Source organism: Hibiscus syriacus, unplaced genomic scaffold (assembly GCF_006381635.1).
Source record: "Hibiscus syriacus cultivar Baekdansim isolate YM2019G1 unplaced genomic scaffold, ASM638163v2 tig00110895_pilon, whole genome shotgun sequence".
Classification (NCBI taxonomy): domain Eukaryota; kingdom Viridiplantae; phylum Streptophyta; class Magnoliopsida; order Malvales; family Malvaceae; genus Hibiscus; species Hibiscus syriacus.
This window is the reverse complement of record NW_024062903.1, coordinates 5,739,557-5,754,922: the sequence shown is the minus strand read 5'-3', so window position 1 is coordinate 5,754,922 and position 15,366 is coordinate 5,739,557. Positions and strand designations below refer to the sequence as shown.

Here is a 15,366-nt window from a genome sequence, read left to right as displayed (position 1 = left end):
AAATTATTTATCTTTGAAACTAACGAGATTCTAAAAGATAATAAAATAAATAAAATAGAAGAATAGAGTTTTTTTGTTATTTTTGTTATTTTTTGTTTTTTTATTATATGTAGATATAGTGCTACAGATAAATTTTTGTTTCAACTTTAGAGTAGAGATAGAGATACTAAAAAGTAGAGTCCTAAACATATAGAAAAATAAGAAAATGTAGAAACAAAAGTAAAATATTTTGGATCCAAATTTGAGTGGGCCCGACCCAAGATGGAGAAAAAGTCGTATGGTTGTAGAGGAAGCAGATTTCATGTACTTCATTCTCTAGCAAAAAAAAAAAAAAGGGAAGTTTTACTCTCAGAACAAAAGCATATTCTTTGGTTTCAAAGCTTTTAGTTTTTGTGGAACCCAAAGAAGAAGAAAAAGTCCCTTCGTCCTCTTAACGCAAAACCTCTTGATCAAACGATTCTCTGTCAAGACACATAGGGAAACTAAAGAAGGGAAATCGATTCATTTTTGTTTTATTTAATAAACCAAAACAATGCATTCCACTCATCTGCTTCTCGAAGAACCAATCAGGATGGCTTCAATCCTGGAACCATCGAAGGCTGTAAGTTTTCACTTTCAATTTCGAGTCAGTCAGTTTTTAGATTTTGTTTTTATGGGGAAGCTGATCGGATCCGAGTAGATTTGGAGTTTGATTAACTTGTTTTCTTTCTTTTTTTTACCAGAGCTTTTTTCCGGCAATGACGAAGATTGTGGGAACTTTAGGCCCGAAATCTCGATCCGTGGAAGTTATTTCTGGTTGCCTTAAAGCTGGAATGTCTGGTACTCTATTTGCTGCTTCAATCTTCATTATTGTTATTATTACTGTATTATTGTTGGAAGTTGTTGACTCAAACTTTTTTGTTTTACTGTTTTTTTATTTAATTTCTTTGCAGTGGCTAGGTTCGATTTCTCGTGGCATGACCCAGAGTATCATCAGGAAACTTTAGAAAATTTGAAGGCAGCTGTTAAGCTTACTAAGAAGCTTTGTGCGGTATATTCTTTGTATTTTGGTTATTTTTGTTAGTTATATTACTTTTGTTTCCTTCATTGGAGAAATTCCGTCTTAATGTTAAATGTAAACTTTGTGTTCAGTAGGATAATTCTTGTTACAATGATTTTTTTAATATTACTTTATTTATACATTTTTAATGTGAATTGCTAGTAATATTGTACCTTACTCCAGATGAAGGGAGTTGAATGTCACAGAATCTTGAGTGTGGCAAACAATGAGTGTTTTTTGTTTGTTACTGTAGCACAGATTGTATCCTTTGACTCCTTTGATGTAGATAATGGAATTTATGAAATAAAGTGATTTTTGTTTCTGTTCCCAGGTTATGTTGGATACTGTAGGTGCTGAGATGCAGGTTGTTAATAAAAGTGAGAAAGCCATCTCACTTCAGGCAGATGCTATGGTTATTTTGACACCGGATGCAGGGCAAGAGGCCTCTTCGGAATTATTGCCAATCAACTTTGATGGATTGTCAAAGGTACAAAGCTAGTACACTACGTCCCATTGCATTCTGTATATCCCATGTTATTTGCTCTGCGAAAGTATCTGCTTAAGCTTTGTCTTCTTGTACTTTGGTTCTGAGATTTAAAGCATAATGTGCGTTGGATGTCTGATTCTGTTGTACATTCACAGCCTTTATATACTGATTTTCCTAAATTAGGGGTTGTGAGGCCTGCATTGGCCAGTGCACGATGATTATGGGTTATTGATACAAGAAATCTAGCTTGTTAACTTTTTTTCATTTAGCTCAAAGGAATTCGTACTTGCTGGTGGTTGTCCTGTTTCTTTGTGCAACCTTTATGATAAAGTCATCCAATCTTGTTTTTTCAGGCAGTGAAGAAGGGAGACACTATTTTTATCGGTCAGTACCTGTTTACTGGGAGTGAAACCACATCTGTATGGCTGGAGGTGAGTAAAGTGGAAACAGATACTATCTCTTTGTGTTTTTGTTAAGATATTTTGCTTTTACTTTACTGCCTATTTGTTGGTTGATTAATTAGGGATTTGAACTTTACAATGAGAATTCATATGCACTTATCATTGCCTGAAATTTGTGACTGAAATTGTGCAGGTTAGTGAGGTAAAAGGAAATGATGTGGTTTGTGTAATAAAGAACTCTGCAACATTGGCTGGGTCATTGTTCACTTTGCATGCCTCTCAAATTCATATTGATTTGCCTACCCTCACTGACAAAGACAAGGAAGTAAGTTCGCCCTTGATTTTTGATTTTAATGATGAAAGTTTTGGAGAAAGTAACCTCCCTCTTCATAAGTTTTAGCTTGTTTCCCTGCTTTTTCTCACAGAGTCCCTTTTCTGACCTGGTAATATTTCAGGTTATAAGTACTTGGGGAGTTCAAAACAAAATTGACTTCCTCTCACTATCCTACACAAGACATGCAGAAGATGTTCGCCAAGTAATGCCAATCCTTATGATCCCACCCCACCACCCACCACCTAAAGTTTATGCATTTATCTGATCGCATGCTCTTTTCAGGCTCGTGAGTTCCTTTCAAAGTTGGGTGACCTCTATCAGACACAAATATTTGCAAAGATTGAGAACATAGAGGTACATTACTTGTAGTTACAGAGAGAAAAGGAAATGATGGTTGTTTTGGAACATGCTGTGAATTAGAATATGACACTAATATTTTTTTTCATTTTTCAGGGATTAAACCATTTTGATGAGATACTTCAGGAAGCAGATGGGATCATTCTTTCCCGTGGAAATTTGGGCATTGATCTCCCACCTGAGAAGGTCAGTTTTGTAACTTGAACCAGCAGCTATTTTGCTGGTCTTAAAGTTCTTATCATAAAATACGCTAGTAGTCTATATAAATACTAGAGATCCAGTTTGCATTGGGCTATGAATGTGGCTTTATTAGTTTTTCTGCAAAATTGGGCTATGAATATGGTCTAATATAAAATAAACAGCGTTCCATAATGTATAACCTTACTTTCTAAATGCTTATTAGCTGCCTTGGATTCTTGGTCCTCGTTTTAAATGTGTGTAAATAAGTTTCGATACAGCATATTGCTTAATGTTATTAGCTTTTTGTTAATTGCTTCCCCTTCTTTTCAGGTGTTCTTATTTCAAAAGGCTGCCCTTTATAAGTGTAACATGGCTGGAAAGCCTGCAGTTGTTACTCGTGTTGTGGACAGTATGACGGACAACTTGAGGCCAACTCGTGCCGAGGCAACTGACGTTGCCAATGCTGTTCTTGATGGTATATTATTATGCTTTATTGATTCTGCTCATTTATATCTTTCAAATTATTTATGTTTACGTGCCATATATGATGAGATTCAATGATGTATGAAAAATTATTTTATTTTTTTCATTGAAACTGGAAACTACACACTCTTTCTTACAAAGACGTAATCTTTTTCTATTATTTAACGGCTATGGCTGTAACACCCTCAACCCGTATCCGACCCGGATCCGGGTCTGAGGTGTCACATTGACTTTTTAAAACATTTACTTATAGAAAATAGTGAGTAATTTAAAAACTTTTACAGAACTATTCAGAGCTTATACACTATATTCTTTTGAGTACATGCCAACTAGAACTTTATATATTATAATACATATTATTCACCTCTCTTCTGATCTGACCTTCAGTAAGGAGAACTGCCCTGCCTTGCTTCACATTGCTCTTTACTCTTCTTCTCGTTTCTGTAACCTACGTGTGAAACAATCACACGCTAAGTCCATGACTTAGTGAGGCATTAAATTATAAAAGAACTCTAACTATTTACACATGCATGAACATATCATCTTATAATGCCACATCAAAACAATATAACATTGTATATAACATACTATACACATATATATATCACACATTATTTTAAATCTCTAACCTTATTCCACTATCAATATTCTTATCATTTATATCTTATAACTATATTCTCTTATATCTATTCTTTTACTCAACATATTATTCAATTAACCAATCAATACATACATCATCATATAAATCCTATCAGATTATCTAATAAGAAATACATGCCTACATATAAATCATCATTAGTCACTTATCATTTAATCACATAGCACATATACTTAACCTTCTTAATCATATACTATACCTATACCTCATCATGTCCTTGCTATAAAATTTATCATATCACAACATATATTTGTTATTATCTCTTGATTAGCCCATGTTCATATGTGAGAACTATTGATATGTGAGTCTCTAGAGGTTGTGCACTAATGCTGTCACCACAGCTCGTATAAATGCACCGAAGTGCCACGTAGAATTGTACCGAAGTGCCGCTTAGAAATGCACCGAAGTGCTATATAAGGTTGTCCCTAAGGACCACGTAGAAAATTCCTTAAGAATCATATACATATGCCAAAGATCAAGTATGTGTCTCAAAAGACCTCACACATGTTCTAAAGAATACATATATGTCCCGAAGGACCGCGTAGACCCTCGACTCTTGGCATGCCAATTATACCTCTAGCTCTCATGACACATAACATGGGCATTAATATTTATGTTATCACACATTCACATATACACATAGTCTCATTATTACATTTTTATAAGATCACACGTAGTCAAGTAGTTCATTTCCATATAATTCACACATACATGTAGATCACTTACACGTAGAACATCTTCATAAAACTCACATATAACATAGCTTATACTTGTTCTTATATCTTCTCATAACATATTTTCTTATATCTTTCTGTCATATCATTCTCACCACTTAATTTCACCTAATTCATAGTCATGTGGCTTATCTTATATACCTATATTCACATACCTTATAATTACCTAGTTTACTCCATTTCACACAATCACATAATCACATAATTTACTTACACATAGATCATTCCATACCTAAATCATATAACACCCAATTCTTCCTCATAAAGTTATACTATATATATTCATATAATCTCGTATTATCCTATAAGTAAATACTTATATTGTCTCATTTTTCCATTTATTCTCATAATTATTTATACCATAACATATAATTTATATCACATATCTAATATTATTTGTATAATAAGTTAATCTATTTATTTAGTTAAATTTTACATAACTCCTATACCATAGTTTTCTTTAAGTATACTTATTCTCTATAACACTTATCTTATAGTTTGGTATCATCATTTATACTCAATTCCCTTCACTAATATATTATTCTCATATTACTATATAGTCTAATCTTATTTAACTCATCACCCTTCTCATGTAGTCATATAAATCTATTATATTGATTCTTATAATTGATCACATATACTATGTAACATGTATGGTCGCCTATCATATAACCTATTTCACATTCCCATGTAATCATATAGATAATTCATATTAATTCCTATAACTTTTCACAATACATGTATTCACACAAATCATTTAATACATACTATAATATATATCACATATACCCAAATCAAACATATGCATATGATCATAAATTCACACATTCTAATATAGGAAATAGACTCGTCGCAAGTCTTATTTCCATTAAACATCATAAACTAACTTGTATGCACTTACCTTGGCCTCACTAAGTTCCAATCTCCTTTTATGATTTCCTTTCTTCCGATCGAATCTTAACTTGATGGTCATCCCGAAACTTGATCGTGCTCGATATCTACATATTTATACATTGATACTTATCATTATCTAATTGATGTATTCTAATATGTCATTTCTTAGACCAAAAGAAAGACCTAATTCTATTTTCTCTTGAAGTGCATCGGTACATTCTACAGTGTATCGATGCATCCCTTAACATGTGCATCGATGCACTACCCATGCATCGGTACACAAATCACCTTCGATGTTTCAATCTTAAGGGGGTGTATCGATGCACTCCTTGTGCATCGATGCACTAATTGCATTCGATGTTTCCATTTTTAATGGGTGCATCGATGCACTTCCTGTGCATCGATACACACTGAACAATTTCTGGAAATTTACCCTTGATGCATCGGTACATGTTGAATGTGTACCGATGCACACTGGTCCAAAATTCCAATTTATGCACGAAAATCACTCAACTTAGCTCAATAGTGCCATAATTCAACCCATTTCATATCCTTAACTTACATACTCTTACTTAAACCACTTAATACCCATTTATCACATCTTAAACCTCAAAATCCTATCCACCTCTGGGATTAAAAAATTAAACTCAATTTTTCAACATGTTCTAAGTCCATTTCTAACACCTCATATCTCTTGATTAAGTTGAGGACAAATCAAATCTCACTTCCAATGCTTATTATGAACTCTATTCCAAGATTTCATTTTTCTACTTCCTTTCTTAAATTCTTCATATACTCCTCATTTTGTGGTTTAAAGATAACCTAAGCTTTCCTTAAGCTTTGTTATCATCAAATGATCATAACCCAATCTTAAATTCAGTTAAATATCTACCAACAAGAAATCTTACCTTTGCTCTTGGCTTTCACACTTGAAGAAGAAAGGAGAAGAAGAGAACTCTGGAAACTAGAACCTTGTCTCTCTTCATTTCCACATGTTATATCCTATGTAAAGGAGGAAAAAAAATCTTTCTTGTGGAATTACTATTATACCCTTCAACATTTCCATAATTATCATCTAATCCAATAAGGAATTATTCCTATTTAAGTCATTGAACTTTTAACTTGTTTCGAAATCGAGTACATAGTTTTCAAAATTTACAATTTAGTCACTTACCCTGATTTCGGGATGTTACAATGGCCACCACCCATAGTACAGGGCTTAAAAACTCGTCTTTTGGTTATACCATTTTCTGATGACTGTAGGAAGTGATGCTATTCTTCTTGGTGCTGAGACCCTACGTGGATTATATCCAGTCGAAACCATTTCTACTGTTGGCAGAATTTGTTCCGAGGTAAATTCTCTTTTTGACTCAGAAAACTTAATCATGTAGGCATTGTTTTTAACTTCCTGGTAGTTGTTTGCGACCTGTGCAGCCATCTTCACGTGGCTCATAAGGGGTAAAACCACTGCACTTTTTCTGATTTTCGTGTGGATGAGAAAAGCATCCTTCAGAGGGACAAGTCATTTTATTACCTGTTTCTCTGGTCAGCTTATTGTCTTCACCGAGACCCAAAATAGTAACACTTTTAAAACATGTTTTTTCTTGCTGGTCTTCCATTGGTGATGACCTTTCCGCAGACATTTGACTTTCTATCATACTAACCAGAAAATATAATTCATGCATCAAATTTTGGTTCAGAATTTTGATGCTTTATTTTATTGCATATTGCATCTGGTACCATCAACTGGCCGTGTTTGTCACTGATATGGATCATTTAATGGTCTGGAATTATTAAAATAGGAAGTCAATAATATTTGTGTTCCATTTCTAAGCATTTTTGCCTATTTTTTTTATTATAAATTTCACAGGCAGAGAAGGTATTCAATCAGGACATGTTTTTCAAAAAGACTGTCAAATATGTTGGAGAGCCCATGACCCACTTGGAATCCATTGCTTCCTCTGCGGTATTTCTTCTTTCCCAATGCTGCTTTTTGAATTCATGTTTTTATCATTATACCAAACTAGCATTTACCAACTTAAATTATAGATAAACAATTTTGTAACTGCAAATGTGTACTGATATGCTGAATTTCTTGTTTAGGTACGAGCGGCAATTAAAGTGAAGGCATCAGTTATTATATGCTTCACATCTTCAGGGAGGGCTGCAAGGTATATCTGAGCTGCTGTTTTATTTTCTCTGTAGTTACTCTCTTTTCCTGATGAACTCTGTTTCCCTGTCAAAGTTGTATTAAGGGGGTTAACTGATAAAACAGAATTGAACCAAACCGATCTACGGAAGTAATTTCGTTTAGTCGGTTTATTCAGTAGAAGGATTCAGCTAAAGTCAGTCAATTTTGAAATTTCAAACCGAACAAACCAATATATTTTTTAATTAAACTATAAATAAATAAAATAAGAAAGAAAGCCTAAACGGGAAAATTAATTAAGTTGAACTTTGATGATTTCTCATTTAGTTTATTTTTCCACACGCCTGTTGGAGACTGCTTCCACTTGAGTTACCAAACAATATATGCTATAGATCTGTTGAGTGTTAAATTATTTTTCACTTGATGTTAATTATGATACAGAAGGTACTTTACCAATCAATAAGTGTATATTGGATACATAATAATTTTATATAAATTGTAAAGTAAATAAGATGTCAGTAATAATAATTTTATAATTATTATCTTTGAATGACATTGAAATTATAAGTCGAATCTAAATTGATAATGCAAGAGTAAAGAGCAGACTTTCATTCTTCCTGAACTGGTTTAGTAGTTTTATTGCATTGTAGACTTGTAACTATATATGTCAATAAGTAGCTTTATAAGATGCAATTGTTTGTCAATTGCTTCCTCCTATATTTGGAAATAGAATTTTTTATATTACAATTTCTAATTGAGCAATTTCATGGAAAGATCAATTTCAGAGGCAACTTTCCCCCTTTGAATGCAAACTCTTTAACTTTATTAGTTTCATTACTATTGCTAATATTCTATGTTATGTATACTTTGATTCATTTATGCGGCATCTGAATTCCATGTATATACCAGATTGATTGCAAAGTACAGGCCAACAATGCCGGTTCTCTCAGTTGTTATCCCTCGCCTTAAGACGAATCAATTGAAATGGAGCTTCAGTGGGGCTTTTGAGGTATGCCATTCACCTTGAATCCAGGACGTCCAAGTAACCACATAAAAGTTGATGTTGTTTGTTTTATAATGCCTTGCGATCGTCATCTAAATGAATAATTTGTTGTATAAATCTGCCGCATGTTTTTATAAGTCGGAATAGTTTTATTCTCAACTTTAATTTACATTGCTAGTTAATTTTTAGATCACGTCTTCACTAAACTGTCTATTTCGGCTTATACACTAGTGCTGTTCTTAATGGAAATCTCTTTTTTTATTCCAATTCTTCAGGCAAGACAATCCCTCATCGTCAGAGGTCTTTTCCCTATGCTTGCTGATCCGCGACATCCTGTAAGTACTGAGCAACTGTGTTATTAAAGACTGAAAGAAACTTCCATAATTGTACATTTAGATTGTACCTTGGAACTTATATTGCTATGCTTTGTTTTCTCCAGGCGGAGTCCACAAGTGCATCAAATGAGTCAGTTTTGAGGGTTGCGCTTGACCACGGGAAGGCTGCCGGAGTTATCAAGTCACATGATCGGGTTGTTGTTTGCCAGAAGGTGGGGGATGCTTCAGTTGTGAAGATTATCGAACTTGAAGATTAACCTATTATCGTTGAGGATATTTCTATAACTGGTTTTTGAAAGCGATGGGGTTTTGGTGAACGCTTGGATTTGAAATGCATTAAGAACACTTTTTACAATCTGGTTTCATGAAAATATGGCCATGATCCCATTTTTAGCTAATGGGAAGGTGAAAGACGGCACAAACCTTATTTTTCTTGATTCGGTGCTAAATAAAAGATGGTGGATCAATTTACAATCTTTGTTTCTTCCTCTACTAATTCAGGCCGAAACAATTAGGGTAGAGACTGGTAAGTTAAGCCTTTAGAACAAATTTGATTACTTTTTTTTTTGGCTTTCAGCTCAAGGTCGTAAATTATACTTTTCTACACGTGAGACAAGGATCAATCATCATCCCCGGAAGCTAATTGAAAACAAACTATGCACGTTTTTTTTTTCTTTACTAGCTCGAAATTAAAATATGCAAAAAAAAAAAAAGGCGTGATGTTAACTTCGACTAACTATTGAGTCTGTCACTTGAGAATGAATTTCAAAAACACTTTCATTTTCAGATCAAGTTTATATTGCACATATGAGTTATGGTGGTTATAGACGATTCATCTATTTTAATTTAAGTGGAGAGTTGTAGTTTGTAGTCAAATGACCATTGGTCAATGTTAAAATTCTATGTTTGTGAGGAAGGAGGATGGAAGTGAGAGCCTTGGGTTAAATTTTTCTCTCGATTTTGATCGAAATTTTTTATAATGAGCTTTAGTGTTAGTGTTTATCAAATATTGTGTTAAAGGATGATAACTTTTCGAGAAATGCAAACATCATGGGGAGGGGTTTCAACTACAAGGAGATTTTTTTGGAGGTCTTGATGTGCATTGCAAAGATCAATCTTGCAAAAAAGATTTGAAAATGATATAACATTTGTCTTCCCTTAACCGAAGAAATTATATAATGGCCTGACATGAACTTGGTGCGTGCAATAAGTGTGTCGTTTTTGGAACTACAGTGATAATTATTTTTTGAACGCTTGAGAATTGTATACTTGTTGCTACGTGGTGGTTGTAATAGAGATGTGTGGAATTTCCACCGCCAGGGAGACCATACGTTCTTCGACCATTTAATAGGTATTTGGGGTAAAAAAAAAAGCTATTTGTTATTCTTTGTACTCTGTACATTTTGAAATTGTATTACTTTTTGGTTTGGATTTTCTCAAATACGAAGATAGAGAGGTGTGTCCCTCAAGTGAAAAGGTCGGTGGAGAAGAAAGTGGGAGCAAGTCGACCAACTCTAGTGTATAGTGCTTTTTTAGACTGCAAGAGGAGTTGGAATGAGGTCAAAAATCTGTTATGTCTCGGTTTGTTATAGGATAATTTTGAATTTAACCCCAGATTTAGATGCTAATAAATGTCCAATTAATCTATTTTTCCTACTTTTAAATCTACTTAAAACACACCTTGTATCATTCTAACACGCCATATATAAATTTATTTTTTTATTTACTGTGTAGCAAATAATAATTCATTAATAAACTTATATTTTATCGGCCAGTGACCCAAGTAAAACGTTTACTCATTTTCTTTTTCATAAATCACAATATGCTTTTTAAAGAAAAAGAACAAAAAATGTGTCGAAATTGAAACTAAAATCTTTTGGATCGATATTGTATGGTGGATCAAATATTTATGAACATGGAATTTCAAGTTTGTGTGTATTGTTGCACATTTGTATTAATGTATATTAGAATATGCATTATTTTTATACTTACTAAAAATATATTAAATTTATATTGGTTAGATAATTTAAAATTAGCCCCCCAATATTTATTAAAATTGTCATTTTGACATCTATACTTTTTTAGGCATTTTGATCCTCAACATTTCATTTTAAAGCAAAAAGGTCTTAACATTTAATCAAATAGTCACTTTGGTCCTTATTCTTTTTTTCTGGCTCATTCTGACCCTCAATGTTTCATTTTAGGATAAAAAGACCCCTATTGAGAATGTTAACCGTTTGTTAACTAACATTTTCCATCTATGGATGACATTGTTTGCCCTAAAATGAAATGTTGGGGCCAAAATGCAAAAAAAAAAAAAAATAGTGACCAAAATGTCTATTTTGATAAATAATAGGGACTAATTTTGACATTATTACATAATTATTATAGTTACTTAAATAATTTGATTTTACAATTAAAATTAAATTAAATGAATTAATTGGAATTGAGTATTCAAATTGATTTTAAAACTCAAATAATTCAAATTATTTAATTTAAATTTAAAATTTCAATAGTTTTCCAAACTATATTGGATTTACTTACCGTCTTTAATGTGAATAAAATGTAGATTTCATCCCATAATAATAATAACTATAATAATAATAATAATAAAAACATGTTTGAGTCATAAATGTGATTCAAAATATGAGAGTCAGACAAGTATAGGGATGGCAAAAAAATCCGAATTCGACGGGGAAAATCGAAAACCGAATTAAACGGGATGGGGAAAAATCGTTTATGCTAAACGGGGGTCGGGGACGGGGAAAAATTGTTTATGTTAAATGGAGATGGGGACGGGGACGGGTTTAGTAATCCCCGCCCCGATTACCCGATTACCCGACCCGATATCCGGCCCGATTAAATAACCGTTTATGCTAAACGGGATACTCGTTTCCCTGCGATTTTCCTCGATTACCCGATGGGGATCCCCGTTTAAATCCCCGCGATTTTTTAAGCGGGGACGGATACGAATTTTTTAAACGGAAACAAAGACGTGAGGACCAATACCCGGCCCGAACCTGACCCGTTGCCATCCCTAGACAAGTACAACGTTGTCATGCCCACAGCTTATTGAGCTTTACTTTGTCGGAGAGTAGGTTCAAAAGTTTCTTCCTATTTAAACAAACAAAAACGACAGCACACAAGCGCAAATCCTTGTACTATTTTTTTAATCTCTGCCAAACCAAATCTTTTGGGTGACGAAGTTTTTAGTAAAAGTCTCCGGCTGTGTTACTTTCGTCTCTGATAATTATTATTTTTTAAATTATATGATGTGATTATAAGAGTAATATCTAATTAGAATATTAATTAATTAATGACAATGCACATTATTAATTATTGACAACGCACATATTCTGTAGACGTAATTGTATGAACATAAAACCTCAAAAGAAAATAATATTCTTTTTTAACCATTAAAATCATTTGATAGGTTGTTTTTAATAATTACTAAATAAAATATATCATGTTTAATCTTAATTAATGTGACAAATAGAGATGAATACATGATTTTATATTAGGAGATTAATTTATAAAATTTTAAGAGATTACAAATTTATAAAATTTTAAGAAGCCCCAAATAAATTTTTAATAGAGGATATATAAATATATAAGAAATAAAAAAAACAAGAGGATGATCTTCTTTCACTCGTCCCCGATTCATCCCTGATGGCAAGTGAAACTTCTTGTTCAATGAACAATATAAAAAGATAGTGTAAGCACTATTTTTAACCAAACCCCAAATCTGACCCAATTAAAAATCCCCAACCCATTTTACATATTAAACACAATCGAGACCCAACTAAAAAAACCAAGACTCGGGGCCCAAAATTAGACCCGACCCGGGTCTACCAGCTGGGCAGCCGCCCACTTCACCCGATCACAACCCACCATTGTTTTCCCCCAATGAACATCCACCATGCATCTACACCAACCCCAGCAGAGCCATCGAGCACTCCCACCAGCATACTCCACGCCACCCTGCCAAAACAAGGAAAAAGACAACAAAATTACAATGATTTTATTTTCAGAAAATGGGTATTTAACCCAGCAAACAGAATATGTAAAGGGTTCGAAAATCCCACCAACAAATATACTGTAAACTCTATTTTCAAGCAATAACAGGCTTAAAAGGTTATCTTTTACTTACTATTTTTTTTTTATTTTTATTCGAATGCCTAGTTATTTTTTTCTCTGGATCTGTTCATAGTTAGATTTAATTTTTACCAGTTCGATTAAACCCCGTATTGTGCCTTATCTCCTTCAAAATTTTATGATAATCTTCAAACCAACCATGCATGCATGTTCGAATAAAAAGAAAACAACCAATATAAATATACATTTTTATTACTTTTGAATCTAGCCTAAAAATATATGCTAATAACAGAAAATGATATAAAAAAATAGGAGGAGTAGATCGGGAAATTACTTGGTTCGAAAACGGGTCTCCGGAAATAGGGGTAGTCGAATGGTTTAGGGCTATTTTCGGGAGGTATCCGGTCGTTTTAGAGGATCTAGGCCCTAAAATAGGTTTCGGGGTGGCTAGATCTAGGTCTGGGAAAATTTTTGGGACGTTTTGAAGGCGGCCGGTATGGTGGTCGGGCGGTTGCCGGAGCAGGCTGGCGGTGGTTGGTCTACTGCAGGCCGGGGAGAGGAGAGATAGAGCTGTGTTTTTTTGTTTTGTTGAAAATGAATTAAAATAACAAAATAAGTGGTATATATAGGAGAAATTTATGGGTAAATTTCATCATAAATTTTTGAAACTTTGTCGTATTTTTATATTTTAATCATGTTGGAACCAAAATTGATATTTTACCTTTTTTTTATGAATGTTTTATTTCTTTGATTTATTCATTGTTTTAATCTCCTTAATTTTAACGAATTTTTATATTTTAATCACTAAATAGGTTGTTTTTGTGATTTTTACTATTTTCTACGCATGCTTTATATTTTTTTGTATAATTATTTTTTTGTCCCTATATTTGAAGTGTATTTTTATATTTTAGCCCCTAAATTTATTTATTTTATTTTATTTCGATTCAGCCGTTACATTTTGGTTTGTTTTAATCTAGCCCCTATTGCATGTTCAATTTGTTCTTTTTAACTTGTTATTTTATATTTATGTAATTAGGTCCTCATATTTTATTTTTATTTTTGTTTTATGTTATTTTTTACTGTTTTTATTTTTATTATTTATTTGTTGTTTTTATGATTTTAATTATGTTTATTAATTATTTTAATATTTCATAGTTTTATTTTTTAGATTTAGTTTTAAATTAGATTAACATTCGAATAGAGCTTAGAAATTAGGACGACACTTTAGTTTAATTAGGGAGAAATCATAGTCGAGTTTTCGCATTATACGCCCGATTACTCGAATTGATTGTTCGATTCTAAAATTAATTAATAATTAATAATTTCTAAAAATTTTAGTGTAATAATTTAGATAATAATTAGGCTTTAATTACTCCCTAGCTTTAGAAAATGCCTATTTAGGTCATTAGACTTTTAAATCTTATAGAACTCGATCATTTAGACTTTGACCCTTTTAGTCCCCGAACTTCAATTAGACTTTTAATATTGATATAATTAAATAGGTTAAACAAAGCCTCCATTTTAACTTAGATTTCAAATTAATCTCTTAATTTAGGGAATAATCCGAGTCGGCCCTCGCGAAACGCTCGAGAGACCATATCGGTTATTTGATTCAATAATTATTTAAAATCAAATAGGATTAATACTAGAGCCTACATTTTTATATTTGTGCCCCTAGGTTCCTTAATTCTCATAATTTGACACCTTAAGTTAGAAAAAGCCTTAATTTACTATAGATTAATTAGGATTGAATTTTTTTTGTTTGATTGCATTTTATTTTAACTTTAAGACACTGTTCACTTATTTAAGGAAATAATAGTATATCTCCCGCGATCATGCTCAGGGGTAACTACTGGTGATTACCTAAATAAGTCGACATCATTTTCAAAGCCTCATCATGTTTTCTAAAAATGAGGAAATGTTCGATTATTAGGCACAATAGATGATCTCTAGCATTTACGCTGGGGTGAGTGCTATCGGTCTCAATAAACGAATACCCTTTTCAAAATTTGCATTCCTAATGATTTTTAAATTAAATAAAGATCGAACTCAAAATTTTTTATTTTAAATATAGGGTAATCAACTAGGTACCAATTCTTCCCCACGCGTAACCGACTCATGAACTTGATTTTTGAATTTTGGCAAACCCCAAAACTTGATATTTTGATAAAAATAAAATGTTTTATTAAAATCACCCAGTTTTTACGGTGTTCCAAT

At 32.7% G+C, this 15,366-nt stretch overlaps 1 protein-coding gene across 1 annotated transcript; it reads left to right on the top strand.

The window, feature by feature from the left end:
• The first annotated feature begins 300 nt into the window (after positions 1-300).
• LOC120145802 (pyruvate kinase 1, cytosolic) lies at positions 301-9,452 on the top strand. The gene is made up of 16 exons (XM_039159525.1): positions 301-601; positions 723-819; positions 933-1,030; positions 1,371-1,526; positions 1,880-1,957; positions 2,121-2,252; positions 2,383-2,463; positions 2,544-2,615; positions 2,715-2,804; positions 3,129-3,273; positions 6,831-6,919; positions 7,438-7,533; positions 7,671-7,738; positions 8,626-8,725; positions 8,995-9,054; positions 9,159-9,452. Exons 1-16 carry the CDS (start codon positions 533-535, stop codon positions 9,309-9,311), a joined length of 1,584 nt encoding a protein of 527 aa, XP_039015456.1. The 5' UTR covers positions 301-532; the 3' UTR covers positions 9,312-9,452.
• The last annotated feature ends 5,914 nt before the right edge of the window (positions 9,453-15,366 follow it).

Coding starts and splice junctions, on each gene's coding strand:
- LOC120145802 (XM_039159525.1), top strand. CDS start 533: ATGCATTCCACTCATCTGCTTCTCGAAGAACCAATCAGGATGGCTTCA. Junction 602..722: donor TCCTGGAACCATCGAAGGCT/GTAAGTTTTCAC, acceptor TTTTTTTACCAG/AGCTTTTTTCCGGCAATGAC. Junction 1,958..2,120: donor CCACATCTGTATGGCTGGAG/GTGAGTAAAGTG, acceptor GAAATTGTGCAG/GTTAGTGAGGTAAAAGGAAA.